General features: G+C 34.6%; 1 protein-coding gene across 10 annotated transcripts in view; it reads left to right on the top strand.

Moving 5' to 3' along the window:
- The window catches only part of CCDC91 (coiled-coil domain containing 91), a 347,484-nt gene that overhangs the window by 168,740 nt on the left and 154,350 nt on the right, over positions 1-24,394 (top strand). For 8 of the 10 annotated variants that reach the window (XM_045873693.3, XM_064591466.1, XM_064591462.1 and 5 more), the window contains one exon: positions 16,545-16,652. The exons of the other annotated variants lie outside the window; for them this stretch is intronic. In XM_045873693.3, the coding sequence (XP_045729649.1) occupies positions 16,545-16,652 (108 nt within the window). The remainder of the gene's footprint in view (positions 1-16,544; positions 16,653-24,394) is intronic. 10 annotated transcript variants of the gene reach the window in all.

The raw sequence follows: 24,394 nt of genomic DNA, 5'->3' as shown, positions 1-24,394 counted from the left end.
CAGGAGACTTTGTGCTTTCGTTTGTTGATTGATTAGTGAAGTCCATTTCTTTTGAATTGTGCAGCTTCTGTAGAGCAAAATGGATATTTACATACTCTTTCTGACTACCAGAAATGACTGTTTTAAAGCCATGCGCTCTTTAACTATCTCTTTCCTGGACTCCCATTTTATGATTCTGACTTGTCTGTGTTTTATCAAAACTAGCTGTTAGTTTCTGTTAATTTCTAGTTGATTGCTTTATTGTCTTTGACATTGCCCTGGGGTATCCATTGATCCCCAGCCTGATCCAGTTATACATCAGTTATAGATCATTCCCTTTGGTAGGGGTAGTTTGTGTGCCAGAGCCTTGCTATAACCCTTCCCTGTCATAGAACCTATGGTCTATGCACAGGCCCTGGAAGAGTAGGATGCTTAATTTGCTCTTAATTGGCTTCCTCACCCAGATCCTCCTTTCACAGCTGGAGCTGTACATGAGGGAAAGAGGGTAGGCACTATTCTGCTAAATGGCTGCCACCACTGCTCAGTATAGATCTTCTGTAATACAGAGTTCATGAGGAAGGGATTGTCCAATGTTTATAGCTGTTAAATATCTCTGGAATAGTTCTTTTACCTCAGGAATGTACTAGAGATGGGAACTGGCATTTGTCTTCTGAGCAGCTATCCTGCAATACAGAGCTGTGCAGGAAAGGAGAATTGTATTTTTTACCAGCTGTCCTATTTATGTGATATAAGCCTTCTGCAGCATGGAGCTATGGAAAATAGGATCTATTAATGTTCACCAGCTGCCAAGACCACCAGGAATGATTTTTACACTAATAGGTTGGGGAAGATGGGAACTGTCACTCAGCTGCTGAGCCTGTTGAAACAGTTCTTCTGGAAGACTCAGCTGTGGGTGAATGGGTGAAGTCCCTAGGTTGAGATCATAACTTCCCTCTGTTCTTACCAGGTTTCTGTAAACTTTGTTTAATAAATGTTGCTCAGTTTATTGTAAGCCTTTTGATAAATGTCCAGAGACTTTGAATGATTGTTTTTGCTTAAAAGATACATCAGGTTAGAAGATTCTCTGAGCTCTTAACATTACCATTCCAGAAATCCCACCCCACCCCCCTTATTTCTTTTAATCCATATTAAAATAGTGGTTACTTATTACATATGTTCTTCATTGAACAAGTTATCCTGGGATCAGTGAATATCTAGGAGCCATGACATTCTTTGTATTTCTCACTGTATATACAAGAGTTAAAGATTTGTGTACATCATCTTGTCATATATGAGTACCTCAACCTTTGGATCATTGCTGATTTCTTTTTCTAATGCTTTTATAAAATGTGACTTTTTTTACATGAGTAAATTCTGATATTATACCTCTTACGAATTTTAGAATATGCTTTTGGGTTTTGTTTCAGCAAATTACCATGGATTCAAATATTAATTTAAAGCTTAATGATTTATCTTACTTTTTTTTTTTTTACATTGGTAATCAAATGAAAGGAAGAAAACCCTTAAGTTCTAATACATTTGGTTAGCATATTTTGTGTATGTAACACCACTCAAATGAAATAGCCCTTATTAAAGTTCCCAAATGATATGATCAACAATTTCTAATTTTAAAATAGAAATAAGCTATGTTATGATTTCAACTTTTCACAAAGAACTGAAAATTCTGATTCACCTTTAATTAGCCCTGTGTAGGCATACCTTGGGGATATTGTGGGTTTGGTTCCAGACCACCACAATAAAGTGAATATAGAAATAAAGTGATTCAAATGAATTTTTTGGTTTCCCAGTGCATATAAAAGTTATGTTTACACCATGCTGTACTCTACTAAGTGTGCAGTAGCATTATGTCCAGAAAATGTACATACCTTAATTAGAAAATACTTTATTGCTAAAACATGCTTAACCATCATCTGAGATTTCAGCTAGCCATAATTTCTTTCTGCTGGTGGAGGGTCTTGGCTCGATGTTGATGGCTGCTGACTAATCAGGGTGGTGGTTGCTGAAGGTTGGGGCAGTTGTGGCAATTTCTTAAAATAAGATAACAGTGAAGTTTGCCGCATTGATTGACTCTTTTTTCTACAAATGATTTCTCTGTAACATGCAATGCTGTTTTATAGCATTTTACCCACAGTAGAACTTCTTTCAAAATTGGAGGTAGTCCTCTCAAACTCTCTCATTGCTCTTTCAGCTAAATTGATGTAATAGTCTTTCTTGTCATTTCAACAATCTTGACAGCATTTTACCAAGAGTAGATTCCATCTCAAGAAACCACTTTCTTTGCTAATCCATAAGGAGGAACTCCTCATCTGCTAAAGTTTTATTATGAGAGTGTAACAATTTAAATACGATAATATGAAAAAGTTTGAAATAATGAGAATTACCAAAATGTGACACAAAGACACGAAGTGAGGAAATGCTGTTGTAAAAATGGCATTGATATACTTGCTTGATGCAGGGTTGCCACAAACCTTCAATTTATAAAAAGTGCAGTATCTGTGAAGCAAAATAAGTTGAGGCACAATAAGACAAGGTATTACATGTATTTAATGGATTAGCTGACCTTATCAAATTGGAATTCAGTTCTTTTTGTAACTACTTATTTATACAACTTCAAACTATCCCCTGCAGGAACTTGGTAAAGAAAATCTACAACCCAATTCCATATTTAAACAACTTTGAGATCCAAAGTTATTTTGTACTATTATTATGTATTATGTACTCATATTCTTATCTTTTTCTACCTTTAATAATGATATATAATAATTAAAAATACATAATTTTTAATCTATGAATTCCCAAAAGAGTGTTGCATTTCTGTAAAAATTTCTATGTTGGGACTACCAAGTACTTCTGTTAGTAGAGCTAACTGATTATTTTGAAATCAGACACGCCTTGATCAAAGCCCCAGCTCTGGTACTTAGTAACAGGGTGACCTTGGGCAGTTTCTTATATATGAATTTTAATTTCCTCTTGAATAAATGAGGGAATAAACCATAGAACCTATTCATAGGAGCGTTGTGAGGATCTAGTGAGATAACATGTATTGCTTGGCTAATAATAATGCTGTTAATAAATATTAGTTGTTATAGTTACCATTGTTATACCAATTTTCTAGCATAGCAATTTCAGTGCATTGTCATTATTTTACAGCTGATTAGTAATTAGTTTACTTTTCAAAATGATACATTGTGAATTCTTGTTTCAGTTTTCTTTTTAGAAATATCCGCTTAAGGGAAAGAGATTGTGGACCAGCCCGTCATATTCCTGGGCTCCTGTTAAAAAGCCGGCATTCTTCTGTTCATTTAGAAAATAAATAGCTTGCTCCAGATTGATGAAAAGGACATGTGAAATTCTGTTAAAGTACAGAAGAAAACAAAGCTAAAATTAAGCTAATGTGCTATATATGCCAACTTTCCCCATAATGTTTACTTAATTTTGTTTACTTTTTCTTCCATGTCATAATTTTTAAAATCTTTTATCCTGATAATTAACAACAGTAAAGTAAATGTAGATCTTGGAGGGCTTTCCATAGGAGCATGCCACATCTAAGATTGTTTACATAAGAATTTTCCTTTACTTGTTTAATTGGGCTTTTGTCTTTAAATTGTCATTCTTCGTTATATACATTGGCTCAGACTTAACAATTCTTTTATGTCTATAGTTTTCTCTATCAGGGATTCTTATCCATGATGTAGACTATCTTAGTTTTTTTTAAGGTAATGCATAGTTGCATTACTATAATGCTTTTTGCTTAAGAGAACTTTAACTGATCAGGATTTCTTAACCCTTTGGTTCTCACCTTTTGCAGCACATAATAAATTACTCATGATCCTTTTTTTTTTTTTTTAAGATTTTATTTATTTATTTGAGAGAGAGAGCACACAAGCAGGGTGGAGGGGCAGAGGAAGAGGGAGAAGCAGGCTCCCCGCTGAACAGAGAGCCCGACGTGGGGCTTGATCCAGGACCCGGGGATTATGACCTGAGCTGAAGGCAGACACTTAACCAACTGAGCCACCCAGGTGCCTTGTGATGATTTTTTAAAATGCATATTCCAAGGCAGATTTCCTCTCTGGAAATTCTAAATCATTTGTTGGTGGTGGTATCTAAGTATCCATATTTTCTTTAAAGTTCTAAAAGTGATTCTACTACTCCAGTGGAAGGGGTGAGTTAATCATTGTCTTATTCCTTCATATTTATTTGCCTGTCAAAATATTCTTTTTCAGGCTGTTGCCATTATTTCCTAATTTTTGTCATTTAATATTGAACCTGTCCAGATTGTGTGTATGTGTGTGTTTCCCATTGAAATCACTGGGGAAATTCTTCTGTACAAGAAAGATGAGAGATACTCTTAACAGAATTTAAGTGACTGTGGGATGGACTGCTCTTTGTTTTTGAAGGTTAAAAAGGAAGCAAAAGTTCTAGCTGTAACCAAAAAACTAGAATTTATTCTGCATTAAGTTGTTTTTTTTAAAACTTATGTACTGTTTTTTCCAGTGTGGGATTAGTGATCACAGTAAGAAAAATTTTCTTTATACTGGAGGATTGGTATAATAGCAAAGAGGGACTATCTAAAAAAGTCCTACATGAAAAAAAATACAGGTGTATTTGCTAAAACAGATGTAATTCTGTAACTTAAGGAATATGATGTCTTATCTTTTAAAGAGAAAATATCTCACTATCTTCACCCCTTGCATAGATGTGTTTGTTGCGTGTTTCTCTTTTCAGAAGTATCTCAGGGCGCCTGGGTGGATCAGTCGTTAAGCGTCTGCCTTCGGCTCAGGTCATGATCCCAGGGTACTGGGATCGAGTCCCACATCGGGCTCCCTGCCCCACGGGAAGCCTGCTTCTCCCTCTCCTGCTCCCCCTGCTTGTGTTCCTGCTCTCGCTATGTCTCTCTCTGTCAAATAAATAAATAAAATCTTTAAAAAAATAAAGAAGTATCTCATTATACATGCATTCAGTTAATGCACTGTATATAAATGCTTGAGCTAAAGCTATTCTAGATGCTGACACATTCTTAAAATGATTTTCTTTTTATCCTAAATAACTTTTGGAGAGAATTTCCCAAAGGAAGTTGTAGTTGACTCATTGTGCTGAAGTTCAAAGTTGGAACTATTGCTAACATGCTGTTACAGTGAGTGAAAAGTGCTCAAGAAATTAAGTTTAGGGCGCCTGGGTGGCTCAGTTGGTTAAGCGACTGCCTTCGGCTCAGGTCATGATCCTAGAGTCCCGGGATCGAGTCCCGCATCGGGCTACCTGCTCAGCAGGGAGTCTGCTTCTCCCTCTCCCGCTCCCCCCTCCTGTGCTCTTTGTCTCTCTCACTCTCTCTCAAATAAATAAATAAAATCTTTAAAAAAAAAAAAGAAATTAAGTTTAACATGTTGTTTTTCTTTTATCTTACTTTGAGCCTAGTTCGTTAAAAATTCCAATTTGACACAAATAAGATATGAACGTATTTATTGATTAACATTTTTGTTTTGCTATTGTATACAGTGACAACAGACTCCTCCCCCTTCCGTGTGTGTGTGTGTGTGTGTGTGTGCGCGCGCGCGCGCACGCGTGGTGTTTGCTTTAAGGTAGAGTTAGAAAAAGAGTTTTCCCTTTTGAAACTCTTCTATACAAAGTTTTTAATTTCATCCTAAAGTTACATTTACAAGTTACTTTCTTGGTTCTGTCACAACTTGTGTATTTTTAAAATTAAATTTCACTCTGTTGTTTTTGTTGTTTAAATGTAAGAATTTAGGTATCTTCCAAATCATAGCAAGTATGAGACGTATTGAAATTTATTGAATTTTGACATAGTTGACAGATTAGCAAAAATGGTGATCAGAATAGCCTGAAAAAGGCAAAAAGAAAATGCAGTTTTGTTTAATATTTAAATGCAAGCACCAATTAAATTATAACTGTACTGATTTAATGTGTATTATATATGTCTTGGCCCTCTTGTGGATGCCTAATCTAAACATTTTCTATGTCAGTTTTTTGGTGATTTGAAAATTAGTTCCTGGTCATCACATTCATCTTAAAACTAGAAAAGTTTTGTATATAGACTTCTCAAAATTTAGAGCTTTCTTTTCTCCCCCCGGTGTTTTGTGTGCACACATTTGGCCAGGCAAAGTCTATTTACAGAACTCATCCTTGCAGGTATCCTTATAGATATCTACACATCTCAAGATAACTCCACGAAAATAGATGTGTAGACACACACACCCATTACTCTTTTACTGTCTTTGTTTCTGAATCTTGACTGAGGTAATGATATTTAATTCTGTATATTATAAACCAGATGCTAAACCCAAAGAATGCTTGACACATGAGTAGTGCTTATAAGTACTACTATTTTAATGAGAAAATAAGAATGGGTAGATTCTTCTCTAGTCTAACAACATCTCACGAAGAGAATTTTCTGACATATTTGTTTTCTCTTCTTGTTATGTTTAAGTATGAGAGTATTGAATCAGATACAGAGTTTTAATGTATTAGGCACATGAACTTTCTGCTACTCATGGTGGAAAAACGATATAAAATTGTTACATAAACTTAAGTTTTTCTGAAATTATCTTGATTAAAATTCTTGATATATTCATTTCCCATGTTAACGAACTTTGGCTTATTGAGTGTCCGTCTTCTGCATTTTCTGTAGTTTAAGTATGTCTGAAATACCTTTTGGTAAGGATTGCTTTGAATTTTAGCAATGTACCATATGTTAAATGCCAGGATGGAGTATCACATGCCTGCTGTATTCCATTTTTCAAAAGCATCTACTTGCTAGTATTTTATTTGAACTCTTGAGTTGTTTGTGCTGTCTTATAAGGGAGAGCATATTACATTTAGGAGACCAGTTTTTCCCAGGGTGTAGAATTACTTGTATTGTATAAAGTTCTGCTCCAGGGAGGGGGGGAACAGCTTTGTTTTCAATTCTTTTGATATTTTTCCCTTGATTAAAGGTTGCTAACTTTTTATGCAGAGAGGAGAGAAATAAGTGTTAAGATGTGTGAAACCTGTCATATATCTTTTTTTTGAATTCCATTGTTTTGTTAACCCAAAGGTATGAAATAAATTTATAGTTTCAGTTTTTGATTGAACAAGGATTCTCATAAATTCCAGCTTTTATCGTATGATCAGATTTTTCCTGGACAATACGGATGTTTGCCGTTGCCAATAGATTTTGGCCTAACAGGATGCTAGATACTGGTGATTGGTTTGGCACTAACAACTTGGCTTGTCCAGTCTTATCCCTCCCACCAACTTAACCTCAGCAGAAGACTGAGAAAGTTTGGTAGTTGAGAATACTTCTTGTGTGCCTCCGAGTTTCTTGGGCTAAGTCAGAATTTTGCATGCAAAGCTATTCTTGTGGTTTTTCCAGCCAGGCCAAAACCAAAAGGCATTGGAAATCTTGCAAGAGAACTTGTTCTAATATAGATTTAAAGTTTGCTTTTTTTATACTATGACTGGTATATCAGCCTGACAGTCAAAGGAATGAAAGGAGGAATACTTCATACTGTTTTGACGATATATATTTCTAATTTTTGCTGTAGAGCAGATCTTGAAAAATACCCCCAAAGATTAAAAAAAAATTTAATGAGTAGGATTTATGTAGTTAGTTGTTTCTTAAGACACGTAAGACCTGCCTTTTCCCATTGGTTGTTTTTGGCTTACCTTCTAAAATGCACTTTGAATGCCATAGATTCACTTTATGTATCACATCAGGTTCATATTTGTAACTACTGTTGATCAGATTTGAAAATTTTATCAATATCAGTCCTACCCACCTGGGTGTTGTTGATTAATTACAGATTTTTGCTTACTATCATAACATCCAGGCTACTCTGTCATAAGTATCTTCCATCCAGAATAATATTGTCTCATTGACTGGAATGAAGCTTGACCTGTTCTCATGGGTTAGCAAGTTTTTTCAAATCTTCCTTTTATCCAAGCTTATTCAACAGGTTTCTACATCTAGTAATAATGCTGGAAGAGTGATTATATAGTGGTATCTGTAAAGAGTATCATTTCTGTACTTATTCCAGTCAATGTAGTATATCAGTTATGTGGTTCTTAATCTCTTCTTATTCTAATGAACTGAATTGTCATCAAGGTCTATCTGGATTCAGACATTTTCAGTCTTAGTGCCTGAAAAGTGTTATGTAATTAGACTTTAGGGACAAAAAATTGATGTGTGTGTATGTTATGGATTTATTTTTATTCATTTTTTTGGCCACCAATATTCCAGTTAGTGAAAGACTGCATACCATAGTTCTTAGAGGCAGAAAAGATAAATCGATGAAAGTTACTCATATACTCATTTAATTTTCTAAGTCCACATGAGGATATGTACACTAAAAGCTACTTTAATTTTTTTTTTTTAAAGATTTATTTGAGAGAGAGACTGAGAGAGAGAGAGCATGAGAGGGGGGAGGGTCGGGAGGGTCAGAGGGAGAAGCAGACTCCCTGCCGAGCAGGGAGCCCGATGCGGGACTCGATCCAGGGACTCCAGGATCATGACCTGAGCCGAAGGCAGTTGCTTAACCAACTGAGCCACCCAGGCGCCCTACTTTAATTTTTTAAATCTTTTGCCTGTTTGAAAGGATGTAAGAAAGGAATGGCTAGCTGTATTCTTTCCTCTGAACTATAAAACACAGACTCTGAGGAAGGAAAGCAGAGATGTAATAACCATTGAAATTTGGGAGAGTAGCATATTGAGATATCTGTGACATTTGTAAGTAGTATGCAACCCAGTATCATAATAGAAGGCTGGTTTTGATTTTATCTGTAAGTTCTTGTTAATCAACTTTGGGGATCCTTGATCTATAGTATATAGATTTTATACCAAGGATAAATTATTAGGCCATAGAAGGATTTACCCTATTATTTTCAAAATATTTTCTGACAAGATAATGTATGTATGCAATATAAAATTCAAAAGATTTGGAAGCACCAAGTTCAAGGTTATTCTATTTTTCATTTAGCAGGATATTCATGTAACCAAATGTTTTTAGTAATTAATCCACTGTAACAGCATAATGTAGGCTAATGTTCAGCCAGCAAGCACCACTTTGTGCCATTTCCTAATAGTGAAATACTTCTATAGCAGTTAGTGTATTAACAATTCTTCTGAAACACTTTAATGATTTTGTCCCATCCTCTGGGGCTTCTCCCTTACCCCGTACAATCAAGCTGGAGCTTGGCATTGCAGGAGGCCGTTGGCTCCTGCTCTATTACTGGAGATGGTACTTCTGATTGGTGCCCAATCTGGTAGATTTCAAATATTTTGCATATCACCTCCAATGCTATCACTTCTGTAATATATGGCTAACTTTTAACTGGAAAAGCACCCAATTCAAAGATCTTACCTTATCATCAATTTTATTCTTTTTATGATCAAGAGAAAACAAAAAGGAAAATTTAATCTTTGTCAGGATGTCCTCTAATAAAATTGGTTTGCATGAAACCTCTCTTAACTCTCTCCATGTTGATAGTTTACAGTAGGAAAAAACATTCTTTTCTAATCTTTGAGATCTATATTTAGTGAATGATGAATCTTGATTAGTTTGAAGGGAAATTCTTCACTTTAATGATCTTAAATCTAGTAATTAAAAAAAATAATGTTGATCCTAAGTTGAATCCACATAGCATCAATTTTATCATGAAAAAGTGAGGAATTTAGTTCTCAAAACCAGCAAGTGGTTAGAACAATCCTATTTTGAAGTATCAATATAAAGAATTAAATTAACAGTCATAATTTCATAGAACTCCTTTGTCATTGGCAGAGAAGAAACTCTATTATTCTCATTTATGAGAATGAGATTTATGAGATAAGGAATCTGAGACATAGAGGAACACAGTGCCGTTATCAAACACGTAAAAGCTGAGGAGGAGTTTTACATAAAAGCCAGGTCACTCAAACCTTGATGCAGGGTTCTATTCAACAAATTATACTGCCTCCTTGGAACATTAATGCAAGTGCATTTAAGCCAAATATTTCCAACATTTAGATGGGTTCTTTTTCTCCATGGTGTCTGATATTTCAGAAAATGAGATGCATAGTTCTTTAGTGTAACCAAGTGCTTCGTTGTTTTAGTCACAATTCTTTTTTCCTTTCCTTTTCTTTCTTTTCCTTCTTTCTTTCTTCGCTGAAACTGTAGCCCTTAGTCAAGTCACAAGGAGCAATGTTGTAGCATCTGAGGGTGAGGCATATCCATATGGCAGCTTTTCAGAAGTTTAAAGTATCTGGAGGCAGACATGCAGAGCCTCTGTGCTGTACTTAATTTTAGAAACTTCTTAATTTTAATGTGTTGTCCATGGCACAAAAGAAATTTTCACTGGGAGACTTTTGTGGTGTTTGAGGTAACAACTCTTATGTTACTAGAATCCCTTAACAACAAGGCCAACAGGAATGATTCCCTCTGTCCTGAAGATTTTCTTTGGCTTTCACAGCTTCCAAAGCACTTTATAACATGGCTAGACTATATTGAATTTCCATGTTTAGATCTACACCCATAATTTAACATTTTTCTTTTTGAATTGTATAGTACCACGGCACTATAATTCAAATACATAGAAAAGCCTGAGGATCACTGCAATTCCAAATACTTGAGATCTGTAACGGGCTAAATTTTCAACAGACTCAACATGACCTTCTTAATTTTCCTTTTTTAAATGAAGGAAAAGGAAGAAAGAAATCTTCTGTTTTTTTAATCCATTTCCCCCCCCCCCATAATTTTAGGTAGTCATTTCTGTCCTATTTTCTAAAAAAAAGTATGAGTAAATCCATCACTCTCAAGAAACATGCACCTTCATTCTCCCTAAGGGTTGAATTTACAGGGCCTAACTTCTGCCAGCCTGGGTAGCAGGAGACCATGAACCTAAACTTGAATTTGGACCCAGTTTTGAGTAAATGAAAGCCTGAGTCCAGATTGAAGTCTTTCTTCTAGAGAGTTATACTCCCTATTCCTTTTTACACTGCACTTTTAAATCACCTCTCAGTGATGGGTTTTAATCACATTATTTCTTTTTGTATCCCAACAAAATTTTCTAAAATGTCTAAATATTGTTTTCAGGGGTAGCCTAATATTCTCTTCTAAGAAATCCATCCATATGTATATACCTCAACTGGATTACTAGCTCACTGATCAGAGGCCTTTAAATACATACATACCTATATGTATAATATCCGTTTATATGACATACGGTACCTCAAACTCTCATTTTCTCCTCCACACTACAAGCCATCAGAGCTATAGATTGATGTTTTAGACCCCAAAATTGGCAAGAGATATTTTTGATTAGTCAAGAGTCATTGAACATTAAGACAAGTTGGAAACCAAACTCAACATTCGGAGCCAAATCTAGTCAGCTGCCATCATTTGGACACTATGTCTTCATTTTTATAGTCTTTGTTTCCAGTTAATTTATAAAATTAAGAAGGTTAAGTATTGTAGAAGAACTGCATGCTAATAGAGTGCCCAGATGAAGTTCAAGTAAGTATTACTTGCCAGATATACTTGTAATATATCTATGACACTTTTTGTGAGAATATAAAAAACACTCAGCTTGTTTTTGTTGGGATTAATCCTTCATCACCAGAGAGGAAAATTGCATTACTCTTACTTTTACTGGAAAAAAAAAAATGTTTATGCATGGTACATTAATTATAAGTTCCTAATTTACTTGTATATGAGTAGCCCACAAAGATCAATGCTACATATTTTTATTTTCACAAATTGTCCATTGATGGAGAAAGCTTTGATAGCATTTGAATGCTTTTGGTACTTTGCGGTGCTGTTCAAAGATATTTAAAAAACAGATTATAGATGCTTCCTTGTTTAAATCCTTTAGGGGTTTTTCATTGCAGTTAGAATAGAATTAAAATGCCTTTTCATGGTTCTCTACCCACTTTTCTGATCTCTGATTCACTTTTCAGGTCTAGGGGTCAATAAGAACACACACCCTGTGGTGAGAAATTTGACCGGGTTAAGGATAAAAAGAAGTCAGCAATAGCTGAAGCATCTGATGGAATTCTCTAGTTCATATGATCCACCCTGGCCTTTTTGCTAGTTCTTGAGCTCATCAACCTTATTCCCACCCTTGGACTTTGCACTCTTTTCTTTGATGAAAATGTTCTTCCCCCAGACATTATATCTATATGACTGAATTTTTGTTCACTTGTGACATCTCAACTCTTTGTGCCTCTCCATAGAGCTCTTTCTTGACACTCCTTTCTAAAAATTTTGTTTTCCATTTTTTTTTCTTTTTATCCTGTTTTATTTTCTTTACAGCCTGTAACACCATCAGAAATGGTTTGCTGTCTACATTCCAAACTCCTTGTCCTCCCCACTCTCTGTATCCCCTTGCTAGTAATGTAAGTTCAGGAGAGTCAGGCTCTCGTCTATTTTGTTCACTCTGTATCCCCAGCTCCTAGAGCAGTGTCTAGAATAGAGTGTGCATTCGGTAAATATTAGTTGAATAAATGAAGAATGAACAAATAATTAAGTGGCTGTAAAAATAGTGCATAAAGAGAAATCTGCTTTATTGGGTTAAAGCAGCTAAGACAAACTAGGAACAAAAAGGGTGGACCTGAATTCAGTTCTTTATTCCACTGAGTCTTTTCATGTGTATTGGGGCATGTTTCTTTCTTTCTTTTTTTTTTTAATTATGGATTAAAATGCTAATTTTTTTCTTTATTTTTTTTATGTTCAATTAGCCAGCATATAGTACATCATTAGTTTTTGATGTAGTGTTGAACGATTCATTAGTTGCGTATAACACCCAGTGCTTCTTAACCTCAGTGTCTGTTTCTTTATCTATAAAACAGGGATGTAGAGTTCATGGGAAAAAAAATGGATGAATTAGTTGGTGAAATGACTGAGATTCATCATTTTTCCAAATGTATCTCAGTCAAGGAGGCTCTCCTTTTGAATAACAAATTCGTATGCAATATGTTGGAAAAGTTGAGGTTATATTATAAGACGTGCTAATAGTTTAATAGCCTTGCAAAATTTAATATTTTGCTTCAAAAGAGCACTTCACTAGGAAAAAAAAAAACATGAAAGTATCCCTTCAGAGTTTTAACTTACTCATGTCACAGATACCTTTTATTTTGCTTATTTTATTTTTTAGTTAAAAATTGGAAAAGATCTGAAATAAATTTTTAAAAAGCAAACTGTGATATTTTTTCAGGAAGGGTGAAATTGCACTTGATTTCAAATGACCCTTTACAACAATTAATCTATATTACTGTAGTCAAAAAGCTGAACTAAGAATATAATTACAGACATCATTAACATCAAAGTTTTAATAGTTTCTCTATGAAGAGGCAAATAATCAGGCTTGGACATGCCAAAATCATGACTTATTTCTTCAGTTCATTCAACACATATTTGTTTAATGTCTTCAGTGTGTTAGGTACTATTGTAAATGTATTGGGTAGGTATATCAGTGAAATAAACAAAGATTGTTATTCTTCTAGGGCTTAAATTTTAGACAGGCTGTTTATTCTATACTTTGCTTCCAGCTTGCTCCATAGCTTTATACCTTTCTCCATTTGTTAAGTATGACTCAGAGGATTGATACAGAAAATTTGGGTGGCTTTTAAAAATCATCTAATTACTGTTGACTAAAATTAGCTACAATGTGTTCTTTTGAGGTTATATACTAAATATCAACATGATATTAATATTTTGGAGACCATCTGGTTTTTAGACACATCTGCTTTGCAAATCTGGACAAGTTGTTTAATTTGATGGGGCTGGATCAAATCTATAAGAATTGGGCTATTTCAAAGGAGAAGAAAAATTGTGGATTTGCTGAGACAACGGACTGTATTTTAGATTGTAGTAGTCTACTTTGGCTATAGTCCTTTTAAATTTCAGCCTATATTTAATTCCATTAGAAATATATATCTACTTCTTACGGGTAATGGTTGGGTGGAGTGGTTTTGACTTAGTCTGTTTGTTTTCTATGAGTCTAATAATTGTAGAATTTATAATATACTTTTTCCTTCCAAGGATTTTGCAGTCCTTCACACACCTCATTTTATTTATTCAAAATTTCTTCCATGGGGTAGAAAGGATGGACATTTCTAGTCTCAAATAAGAACTTAAAAAATTAAAACCCCTGGTAGGGATTAAATGTATTTAGCAACAAATTTGGTAAATGAATGTGGTAGTTATAATTTGAAGCTTAGTGAACTTTCTAGTGAATATTGGTACCATTCATACTATGATTCTTTTTTCTTTCAAGGTTTTATTTAAATTCTAGTTAGTTACAGTATAGAGTAGTATTAGTTTCAGGGGTAGAACCTTCATGTCTCTTTTGTAGAGGAGTGTATTTAAGTAACTGAATGGCGCTAAGAAGAGAGGTTTAAACTATATAAAAGGCTGGGCACTTCTGCATAGTTTTCACCACGCTCCATAACCATAGCTTTGACTCTTACTTGACTCATTATCCTATCGTGCCTGCCTCCTTGAAGTTTGGAAGAAAATGAGTATATGGTATACGAATCAATCACTAGAAAAAAATACTGTTCCATTGTGTTTCTTTTTTTTCTAAGATTTTATTTATTTATTTGAGACAGAGAGCCAGCCACTCCCATGTGAGCAAGTAGGGAGAGGGACGGAGGGGGAGGGAGAAGGAAAGGGAGAGAATCTCAAACAAGATTGCAGATTCTCAGCACTGAGCACAGGGCTCAATGTAGGGGCTTAATCTCACCACCCTGAGATCATGACCTGAGCAGAAACCAAGAACTGCAAGCTTAACAACTGAGCACCCAGGCGCCCCTCCATTGTGTTTCTTAATTATGGTGAGAAAAGGTTTTAGTTAATTAATTTACCTGTTTCTCCAAAGGATATAATCTACTAAAAATCTGTATAATCTATATAATCTACTAAAATGGTGGGTTATTTGAAACCATGGCAAATAAGAAAGTGAAAACAGTTCTTTCCATTAAGCAAAATTCTGTCATATCCAAGTCCCCAAAAAAGAATGGCATTTTTCTATCTACAGAAGATGTCATGAATATACCGAAGAGAATTATCTGTAACTATAATGTTCTTTAAATTTTTTGAAGTCCAACAAATATTATATTATATTTTGCCAAAGGTAAATTATAATTTTACATTATCTAGTCACAGTGTAAGAGGTTAAATTTTGGGGCCTTATATAAATTAATCATTATGGAATCTTTAGAGGACATCTAATGTGTAAATGAAGGGCTGAAGCAGTTCTATTGAGCGCTTCTTTAAGTTTTAGTTAAACCCCAGTCAGAGCTTTATTTTCCCTTACTAATTTGCTAGTGATTATGCAACTTCAGAGTGACAGCTGTTGTAGCATCATCAGACAGTCTAACATTTGCAAAAGGTTAATTATCTGAAAATTTGAGACTTACCCGAAGGTTTAAAAAAATATTTTTGTCTCAGTTTTTAAAAATATGTGCATATTTATTTAGCTCCTTAATGCATGTTGTTTCCAACCAAGTAAATCTATTTTCAAAACAGAGATTATTTAAGAGATTTGGCTTATTTTTCTTTTCTTGGTGAGTGTGCCAAAGGTCTGTTTTCTATAAGACGTGTGTCTGTTTCAATTTACTATTTTGATTATGAGTAGTTTATTATCCAGATAGATCTTCAAAAATAGAATATTTGCTAAAGAATTCTTATGTATTTGGTTGCGTACATATTTTAGAATTATTTAGGATTTATAAATAGCCTGTAATATAATATTGGGAACACGTTAAGTATAACATATAATGCTTTAATAAAAAGGAAAGAAAAAAGATGATAATGTTCTAAGCATTTCCAATAAGGAAGTGAGTGGGTGGAACATCTTCAAATGCTGATTTGGCTTCCCTTAGAACAGTGTTAACGTCTTTATATTTAACCGACCCAGGTTCCAGCGTTTACAGTACCCACTTAAGTTTGTCCAGTCTCCCAGGTTTTATTACTTTTATGAATACTGCCTTGAGATTCTGACTTCCACACTTTGACTTCTACCTTTTTATATTAGGGGCGTGAACTTCCTGGGGGGCAGTTCTTTTATGTATGAAATTGCTCAGAGTTTCCATCTGCTTTTACTTGACTTGTGGTCTTGAAGATCATGCTTGGCCCATGGGATATTACAGCGTGCCGAGAGGATGTGGAGTTTTGTCAGCCAGTGAAATATGTCTGTTTTTTTTTTTTTCTTTTTCTTTTTTCTTCAGCAGCTTTCATACACTCCTCATCCTGTGTGGTCTTCACTAAACTGAATTTTTATTTAACAGAACTACTCACCCTCTTTATCATCTTCTATGACTTGGTCTTTTTTAAGGAGAGGGTGTGTGGAAGTAACATCTGAGCCAAAAAACTGTAATGTTGGCAATAGGAAAACCTAAAACCGAAAGCTTAAAGTAGGTTATATATGAATGTGTTCAATATTCACAAAATGTGTATTTTGTAATGCAAAAGAGTATCATATTTCAGATATGTACAACTGTCAAAAAAAATTCTCATGCCAACAGTAGACTCCCAAGTTTTGTCTGTGATCCAAATGACTTTTTTGCTTGTTTTTAGGCACTACTGCAGTCTTCAGTTAAGCAACAAGTAGAAGCTATTGAAAAACAGTACATTTCTGCAATTGAGAAACAAGCACACAAGTGTGAAGAGTTGTTAAATACTCAGGTAATAAAATTGCACATCCATTATGTATTTATACTTTTCTTCTGACTCTCCTCCCCTGAGAGCTCTATAACTGTTTATTCAGTTTCGTGCCATTTACTTTCCTTGGTGTATTTTGGAGAAAAAAAAATATGCTTATGTAAACTTAATGTTAAAGTTTGGGAATTTTATGAAAGACTAAAAATAGAGCTGAAGGCCTAAAATATGTGGCTCTCCCACAAATTAATCATAATTCTTATGTTAATTTCTGTGTTTAAATATTATTCAACAAATGACAGAGGCAAAGAGATGACTATGAATGTATTATGGCATGTGAAATGATTTTTAGGAGTATAAGATTTATAAATAGTATTTGAATTTTGAAAGGCACTTATTCATGTTTGAGTTACCTTTCGTTGCATGTAGGCATTGGTCACTATTTGAATTTTTCACTGAATTTTTTGTTTCTTTTCTTGATTTAATGTTAAAGACATGATTAGCTGATTTACAGTGAACAATCAGTTGAAGAGCACTTATGGAGGTGTCGTAGTATAAGTAATATATTCAAGAAGTTCCCAACAACACTTTTAAATAACAAAAAATTTGGTAGGTGAAAATACAACCAGCTTTATTTAACAGAACTTTCTTATATCATGGGAAGAAAATATACTAAGAATTTGGAAAACAAAGTTAGGGGTAGAATTTAAATGGAGACTTAATAAATATGCCACCCCGTCACCGAGATCGGAATCAATTGTATTAAATTTTTTCAGTGTCATTTTAATAAATGGCTTGAAAGAGGAAATACACAGGGAATTTTATAAATTTGATATAACAATTATATTCTTTTGGGTGATGAAATACCAGGTCATCAGAAGTATGAAGTATATGACTTTATAAATGGACAGAAAAATCACAGTAATGAATTAAGGTCACAGAACTGTGAACAGCAGAAAGCATGTATTAGCCAAGGCAGGCCAGGTTATACTCTAAATTCTCTGGCTTCAGACAGCAAAGATTTATATCTTATGCATTCTATATATACACTGAGGATTGTCTTGGGGCTTGGTCCCAGGTCATTCTCACCCTAGGAACTGGCCTGGTAGTGTAGTTCCTATGTGGAACATTACCTGTGATCATTGCAGAGTGAAAAAGAGCTCAGTCAAATTTTCTAAGAGTAATTCAATATTCTGGACTGGAAATGACACTTCTACTCTCAATTTATATCCATACTGCTTCACCTCATCATAATGGGGCCAGGTAGTGAGATCCTACTATGAATCTGAAAGGGAGTGAGCAGGAAATATTTGGTAAGCAGCATTAGTCACAGCACGTTTGGCTCTTCTGGTTGCCAAATATTCCCAATCTCCATCTTTTTTTTTTTTTTTAAAGATTTTATTTATTTATTTGAGAGAGAGAGAGAGAGTATGAGGGGGGGAGGGTCAGAGGGAGAAGCAGACTCCCTGCCGAGCAGGGAGCCCGATGTGGGACTCGATCCCGGGACTCCAGGATCATGACCTGAGCCGAAGGCAGTCGCTTAACCAACTGAGCCACCCAGGCGCCCCCCAATCTCCATCTTACAAGCAAATTTACTCAACTGTCTCCTTGGGAGAAAATCCAAAAGTTCTGACCTGCTATGGCCACAAGCTCAAAAGTCCAGGATCTTTAGATGATAGGTAGGGAATGACGTACCACAGTCTCTACATTATCAGGTCCAGATATATAGTCCCCTTTGACCTAAAGAATTAGAAACTAAAATATGTAAACAATGCATCATGGAACACTACATCAAAAACTGATGATGTAGTGTATGGTGACTAACATAATAAAAAAAAGTTATAAAAAAAATAGAAACTAAAATATGTGTTGTTTACCTTCAGCATATTTGGTACACAGTGGCAAGATAAAGGTATTTACTATAAATACTCTCAGTAGGAAGGATGAAGAATCAGAGATGCACAGCTATCATTAGTATGTAGCAATTCTAAAATCTCAATGGACAAGATTAAATAAGATCTCTCCTATGGGAATAGGATTGATCTTTGACCATGATTCTCTGTATAGGGTTTAGGCACAGAGTTTCTAGTCCATTGTTCTTTATGATCGTATAGATTTTAAATTTTTCAGTAACTTTGTTGGCTATATCTGAGTATTGGTGATGATACCATTTCTCAGCTTGCTTTTTGACTGTAGAAAATTGGGAGACATGGGTTATTTTATTTTATTTTATTTTTTTATGAATTCAAAGGACAATTTTTTATTTTTAAAAAATAGCCTGGAATCCTGTGGGGCTGCAGCCAGTGTACTTTTTTTTTTTTTATGTTATGTTAATCACCATACATTACATCATTAGTTTTTGATGTAGTATTCCATGATTCATTGTTTGTGTATAACACCCAGTGCTCCATTCAGTATGTGCCCTCTTTAATACCCATCACTGGGCTAACCCATTGCCCCACCCCCCTCCCCTCTAGAACCCTCAGTTTGTTTCTCAGAGTACATAATCTCTCATGGTTTGGGGAGACACGGGTCATTTTAGATAGCAAATAGTGACAGTTCAGGGTAATGGTTCTTTTGGCTCCTTACCTGTTTGCTTACAATCAGCTCCATTTGTCAAAGGAAACCCACAGTTATTTTAGAGACCTATTGCCTACATTTAATATGTTTATATACTTTTCACCCCTATACTTGCCTGTTTGTATCGTTCTCTTTTTTTCTGATTAAAAATAACTTCATTTATCAAACCTGGGTTGAAGAAATTTCAATGGTCTCTTTTCTCCAAACCATTTGTTCCAAATGAAAGTATATACAGGACAGTCACAGCCTTATCGGGTCTGTGCTTGGAGACACTAATGGATTGAATCTTTAACAGTGGGTGTGGCTAACATACACTTGGTTTAAGACTTGCCGTAAGGTTGAATTTAGTTGGTCTTTGTTGCTCAAAGACCCTCTCAATTGTTTCTTTTAGAAGTTGAGGTTGAGAAGGTGGTTATTCCTGCAAGTCCTCAAATTGCTGAACTTTTTCTCTTACCCGTAATTCAATTCTTGTGAATTGTCTTTTCTTGTGAATTCATTGCTGAACTTGTCTTTTTCTTACGATGCCTTGTCAAAAATAGCCAGTAGCAGAGCTAATAAATGACTGCAGCACAGTAGTAGGCTAAAAGGTTAACACACAAAAATCAGTTGTGTTTCTATACACCTTTAATGAATATTCAAAAAAGAAATTAAGAGAGCAATTCAGTTTACAGTAGCATCTTAAAGAATAATATATATAGCAGTAAATTTAACCAAGGAGGTGAGAGACTTGTCCACCGAAAACTACAAAACAGGACTGAAAGAAATTAAAAATAACCTAAGTAAGTAGAAGGACATCCCGTGTTCATCGATTGGAAACATTGGGTGAGGAGCACTCCAGGATTACCACAGGACATATAGAGGACCAGAAGCAGTTCAGTATAATGAAATGCTATTTAAAAACTAAACACTAAGAGGGCATATGATTACTAGGTAAAATCACATAAAGTGTAGAAATGGTGATCCCACACTTGTTTCTCTAATCATATTTCATTAGATGCCATTTGAAATTTTAAGTTAGTAAATTTAATTTAACAAAAATAATACTGGATGGTTCCTTAGAAATAGTTTAGCCTTTGTATGTGTGTGTGTGCGCACGTACATGCATACCTTTCTCTCTCTCTCTCTCTCTGTTTCTTTTTCAAATTAAGAATTTAAGGGAAAAGCAAGTAAACACGCATTCAGAGTAATTACAAGCAGGTGCTCTGGAATCTGACTGCCTGCCTTTGTCACTTAACTGTGTTACTATGGAATGTCCTTAGCCTTTCTGTGCCTCATTTTTCTCATCTTTAGAATGTATACACAAGTAATTCCTACCTCATAGGATTGTTAGGAGTATTATATGACATCAGATTTGCATAGTGCTTAGAATAGAACCTGGCACATTCTAGGTGTTCAGCTGATATGGACTAAATTATCATCATCTTTGTTATTCTTGGTCACAATATTCTTGGTCAAGGTACGGCTACTCCCTTGTCTAGTATTTCAGTGCTAGGCCAACCTTTTGTCCATCCCTCTCTTCCTTATTTAATGAGGGCCTTTTATATGACTGACGTTCTGCTGGATTATATGGATGTAACATGAGCAGGACACAGTCCTTCTATTAATATTAAGCAGGTGGAAAACAACAATATGATTGTAAAACTGTGGTAAGTTATGATGAAATAAATGTTATATTAAAGAGGTATATAATTCCTTCATATTGGGTGAGGGACCACTTATTGGACTAATGGTGAGATCTTTCAGGGTTCATGGGTCTGAGTGAGGTCGGAACTGAGAATTTCACCTGAGACAGGTAGATGGAATAGCATATTCACAATCTATTAAATGAGGGAGTATAACATAAATGTTTGACAAGGGGGGTGGGGCTATTTGAGACTGCGAAATGAAAGATTATTTTATGCCATAAAAAGGATAATAAAGGACCTTGTCTGTCACGTTGTCTGACAGGAAATTGAGAGCTGTTAAAAGGCATTAACTAAAGAAGTGACATTTGTTCAGATTTGCATTTTAGAAATATTACTCTGGTAAAGTTTAAAAAACACTTGATGGGAGACAGTATTAGAAGCACATAAATCAGTTAAACAGCTATTACAGTTATCCTAGTGAGAATGGTGGTGGCCCAAACTAAGGTGGGTGTGTGGGAAAGAGAGATTTTGACGGTTTTGAGTCATATTAAGGGAACAGAAACCAGAGAATTTGTGGGAATAAAAGAAAGGAAGTAAATGTCGATTGATAAAGGATATATTTACACATACACAAACACACACATTTTATATACATAAATATGTATTTATATACATGAATATATTTTTGTGGATGGTGACCAGATCTTTGGTTTTGGCAGTTCACTGAAATAGGAAACTTAAAACCTGCAGCATGGTTAGGGTGAAAATTTTGTGTTTTGGACATGTTGAGCTTGTAGTGCCTGTGGAATATTCAAGATCAGAGTACATAAGAGAGTTGAATACAGAGTTTGGAACTATGAGAAATCTGCTAATGGATGAATTTGGAAGTCATAAGTATATAGAAGGTCGGTGAAAGTATGTCTGTGGATGAAACCAGAGACTGTATAGAATGAGAAAATAATTCCAGCTAGGGTCCTGAGGGACCTCAATATATAATGGATAGGCTAAGAGAGCTTATGAAAGAAACTATAAACTGGCAAGAGAAAAAGGAATAAACCAAATGCCTACTATACCTAGGTCATGGGAAGAGAGAATTTTATTAAAAAGTGAGTGGTTAACATTTTCAAATAAGTAAGGTATAGATTTACAGATGACTGCTGGATAGGACAGCAAGAAAGTGTCATTTTAAAAAGAATAGTTTTGGTGGAATGGTGGATGAACAAAGTAGATAATCAGATGAGAAAAAAAGGAGATGAAACAATAGAAACAGAAGACAAGTCTTTAAGCTTATATGATGAGCATAAGAGAGCAGTACTGTAGATGGAGGGAGCTATGAAGGGGAAATTTTTCCCCCTTGTAGTTTGGCCTGGAAGTTGAGCTTATTTAAGCACTTATGGGCAAGAGCCAATCTAGAAAGACTAAAGATTTAAAAAAGAAAAAAATTGATGGACCAGAGCCCTCAAGAAAGAAGTAATGAGTGGAGTTTAATCTTTATTAGATGAGCAAGTATTTGCATGCATGCAAGTGTGAGTTTGTGCGTGTGGGTGGGGGGTTGTATAGGTGCATAGAAATAAATATAATTTTAAATATTATTCATACTTTTGAATTATAACATTCATGAATTTTATTTCTGAGTTCCTCTCCATCAGCACTTATAAAATCCAAATTTCTGTGAAGGATATGTACAATATACTATTTATAATCTCTTAAGTGCTATTAACAGATATATATGTGGAATGTTACCCAAGCACACCAAATAAGCTATCTGTATTATTGCTCTGTCCTTAAACTTGTAAAAAAAGAAAACTGAGTTTGTCTTTTTCCTGCATTGACTTGTCAAAAATGTCAGAAAGTGACCAACACATGTTTTTAACATACTATCTTCCAGTGTTTTCCCTTAGAACTATAAGTACTCATTTGAATTGAGTACAGAATGTAAATGCCATGAGAGTTATGTGTTTATTCTATATTTTGCTATATCCCCAAAACCTATCAATTTTTTGGTATATGCTCTGAGTATAGTAAAATAGACTTGTTATTGAGAAATGTATACATCCATATATCCATTGTCACAATCAAGATATAGAACATTTCAGTCAACCCAAGAAGTTCTCTCATGTCCTTTTACAGTCATCCTCCCCTTAATAGCCCTAGCCCCAGGCAACCACAGATCTACATTTTCTCACTATTGATTAGCTAGCTTTTATAATTTCATACAAAATGAAGTAAACTGAATTTTTTGATATCTACTGCCTTTGGTTCAGCATGTTTTTGGAGATCATGTGGTTACCTGTATTAGTAATCTATACATTTTGATTGTTATGAGTAGTATTCTATTGTATGGATATACAGCATTTTGTTTATCCATTCACTTATTCCTGAACACTTAGATTGCTTAATGTTTGGGGTTTCTGTGAATATATTTACATAAAAATCTGTGTGGGAACATACGTTTTTATTATTAAAAATATTTAGGTATGGAATTGCAGGATCATATGGTAAGTGTTTAACTTTACAACCAACTTCCAAACTGTTTTCCAGAGTTTCTTGACATTTTATATTCTCATTGTAATGTATGGGAGTTCTCTTTGATTTGAAGCCTATCAGCACTTGGTATTGTCAGTGTTTTTCATTTTAGCCTTTTGTTTTCTTTTGAATGGGGAATGGCATCTCATCTCACTGCATTTATCTGAATAATGATTGATGATAAGCATCTTTTCATGTGCTTACTTACCATTTGTGTATTTTCTTTCGTGGCGTGTATGGGGTTTTTTTTTTTTGTATGTTTTAATCTTTTACTTATTTTGTTGTCGATCTTCATAATTTTAGTTGTTTTTTTATAAATTCTAGATATAAGTCCTTTGCCATAATATGCATTATGAATAGTTTCTGTTTCTGGTTTCCTTTTCACTTTCTTGATGGTATCCTTAGATGAATAAAACTGTTTAATTTTGATGAATTCAAAGTTATCATTTTTTCTTACATATCATACTTTTGTTGTTGTATCAAATCTTTGCCTAACCATAAGTCACAATGATTTTCTCCTATATTTTCATTAAGAAGTTTTATATATTTTCTTAGGTTATGTATATGATCCATTTTTTAATTTGCTTGGGGATGTAATGAGATAGTTAAAGTTTCCCCTCTTCCAGTGACCTCCAATATGAATATCCATTGATTTCAGCACCATTTTTTTTTTTTACCAGAAGTATCTTCTCCTTCAAAAATTTCTAGAACTCATATAGGAATTCAGGAGAGTGGCAGGATATAAAATCAATGCACAGAAATCAGTGGCATTTCTATATGGTAACAATGAGATAGAAGAAAGAGAAATTAAGTAGTCAATCCCATTTACAATTCACCCAAAACCATAAGATACCTAGGAATAAACCTAACCAAAGAGGCAAAGGATCTGTACTCAGAAAACTATAGAACACTCAGGAAAGAAATTGAGAAAGACACAAAGAAATGGAAAAATGTTCCATGCTTATGGATTGAAGAGCAAATATTGTTAAAATGTCTATGCTAACTAGAGCAGTCTATACATTCAATGCAATCCCTATC

The sequence above is a fragment of the Mirounga angustirostris genome, unplaced genomic scaffold (assembly GCF_029215605.1).
Source record: "Mirounga angustirostris isolate CCGP_5_RB_7025 unplaced genomic scaffold, mMirAng1.0.hap1 SCAF_5, whole genome shotgun sequence".
NCBI classification, from domain to species: Eukaryota; Metazoa; Chordata; class Mammalia; order Carnivora; family Phocidae; genus Mirounga; species Mirounga angustirostris.
This window is presented reverse-complemented; position numbering and strand designations above follow the sequence as displayed.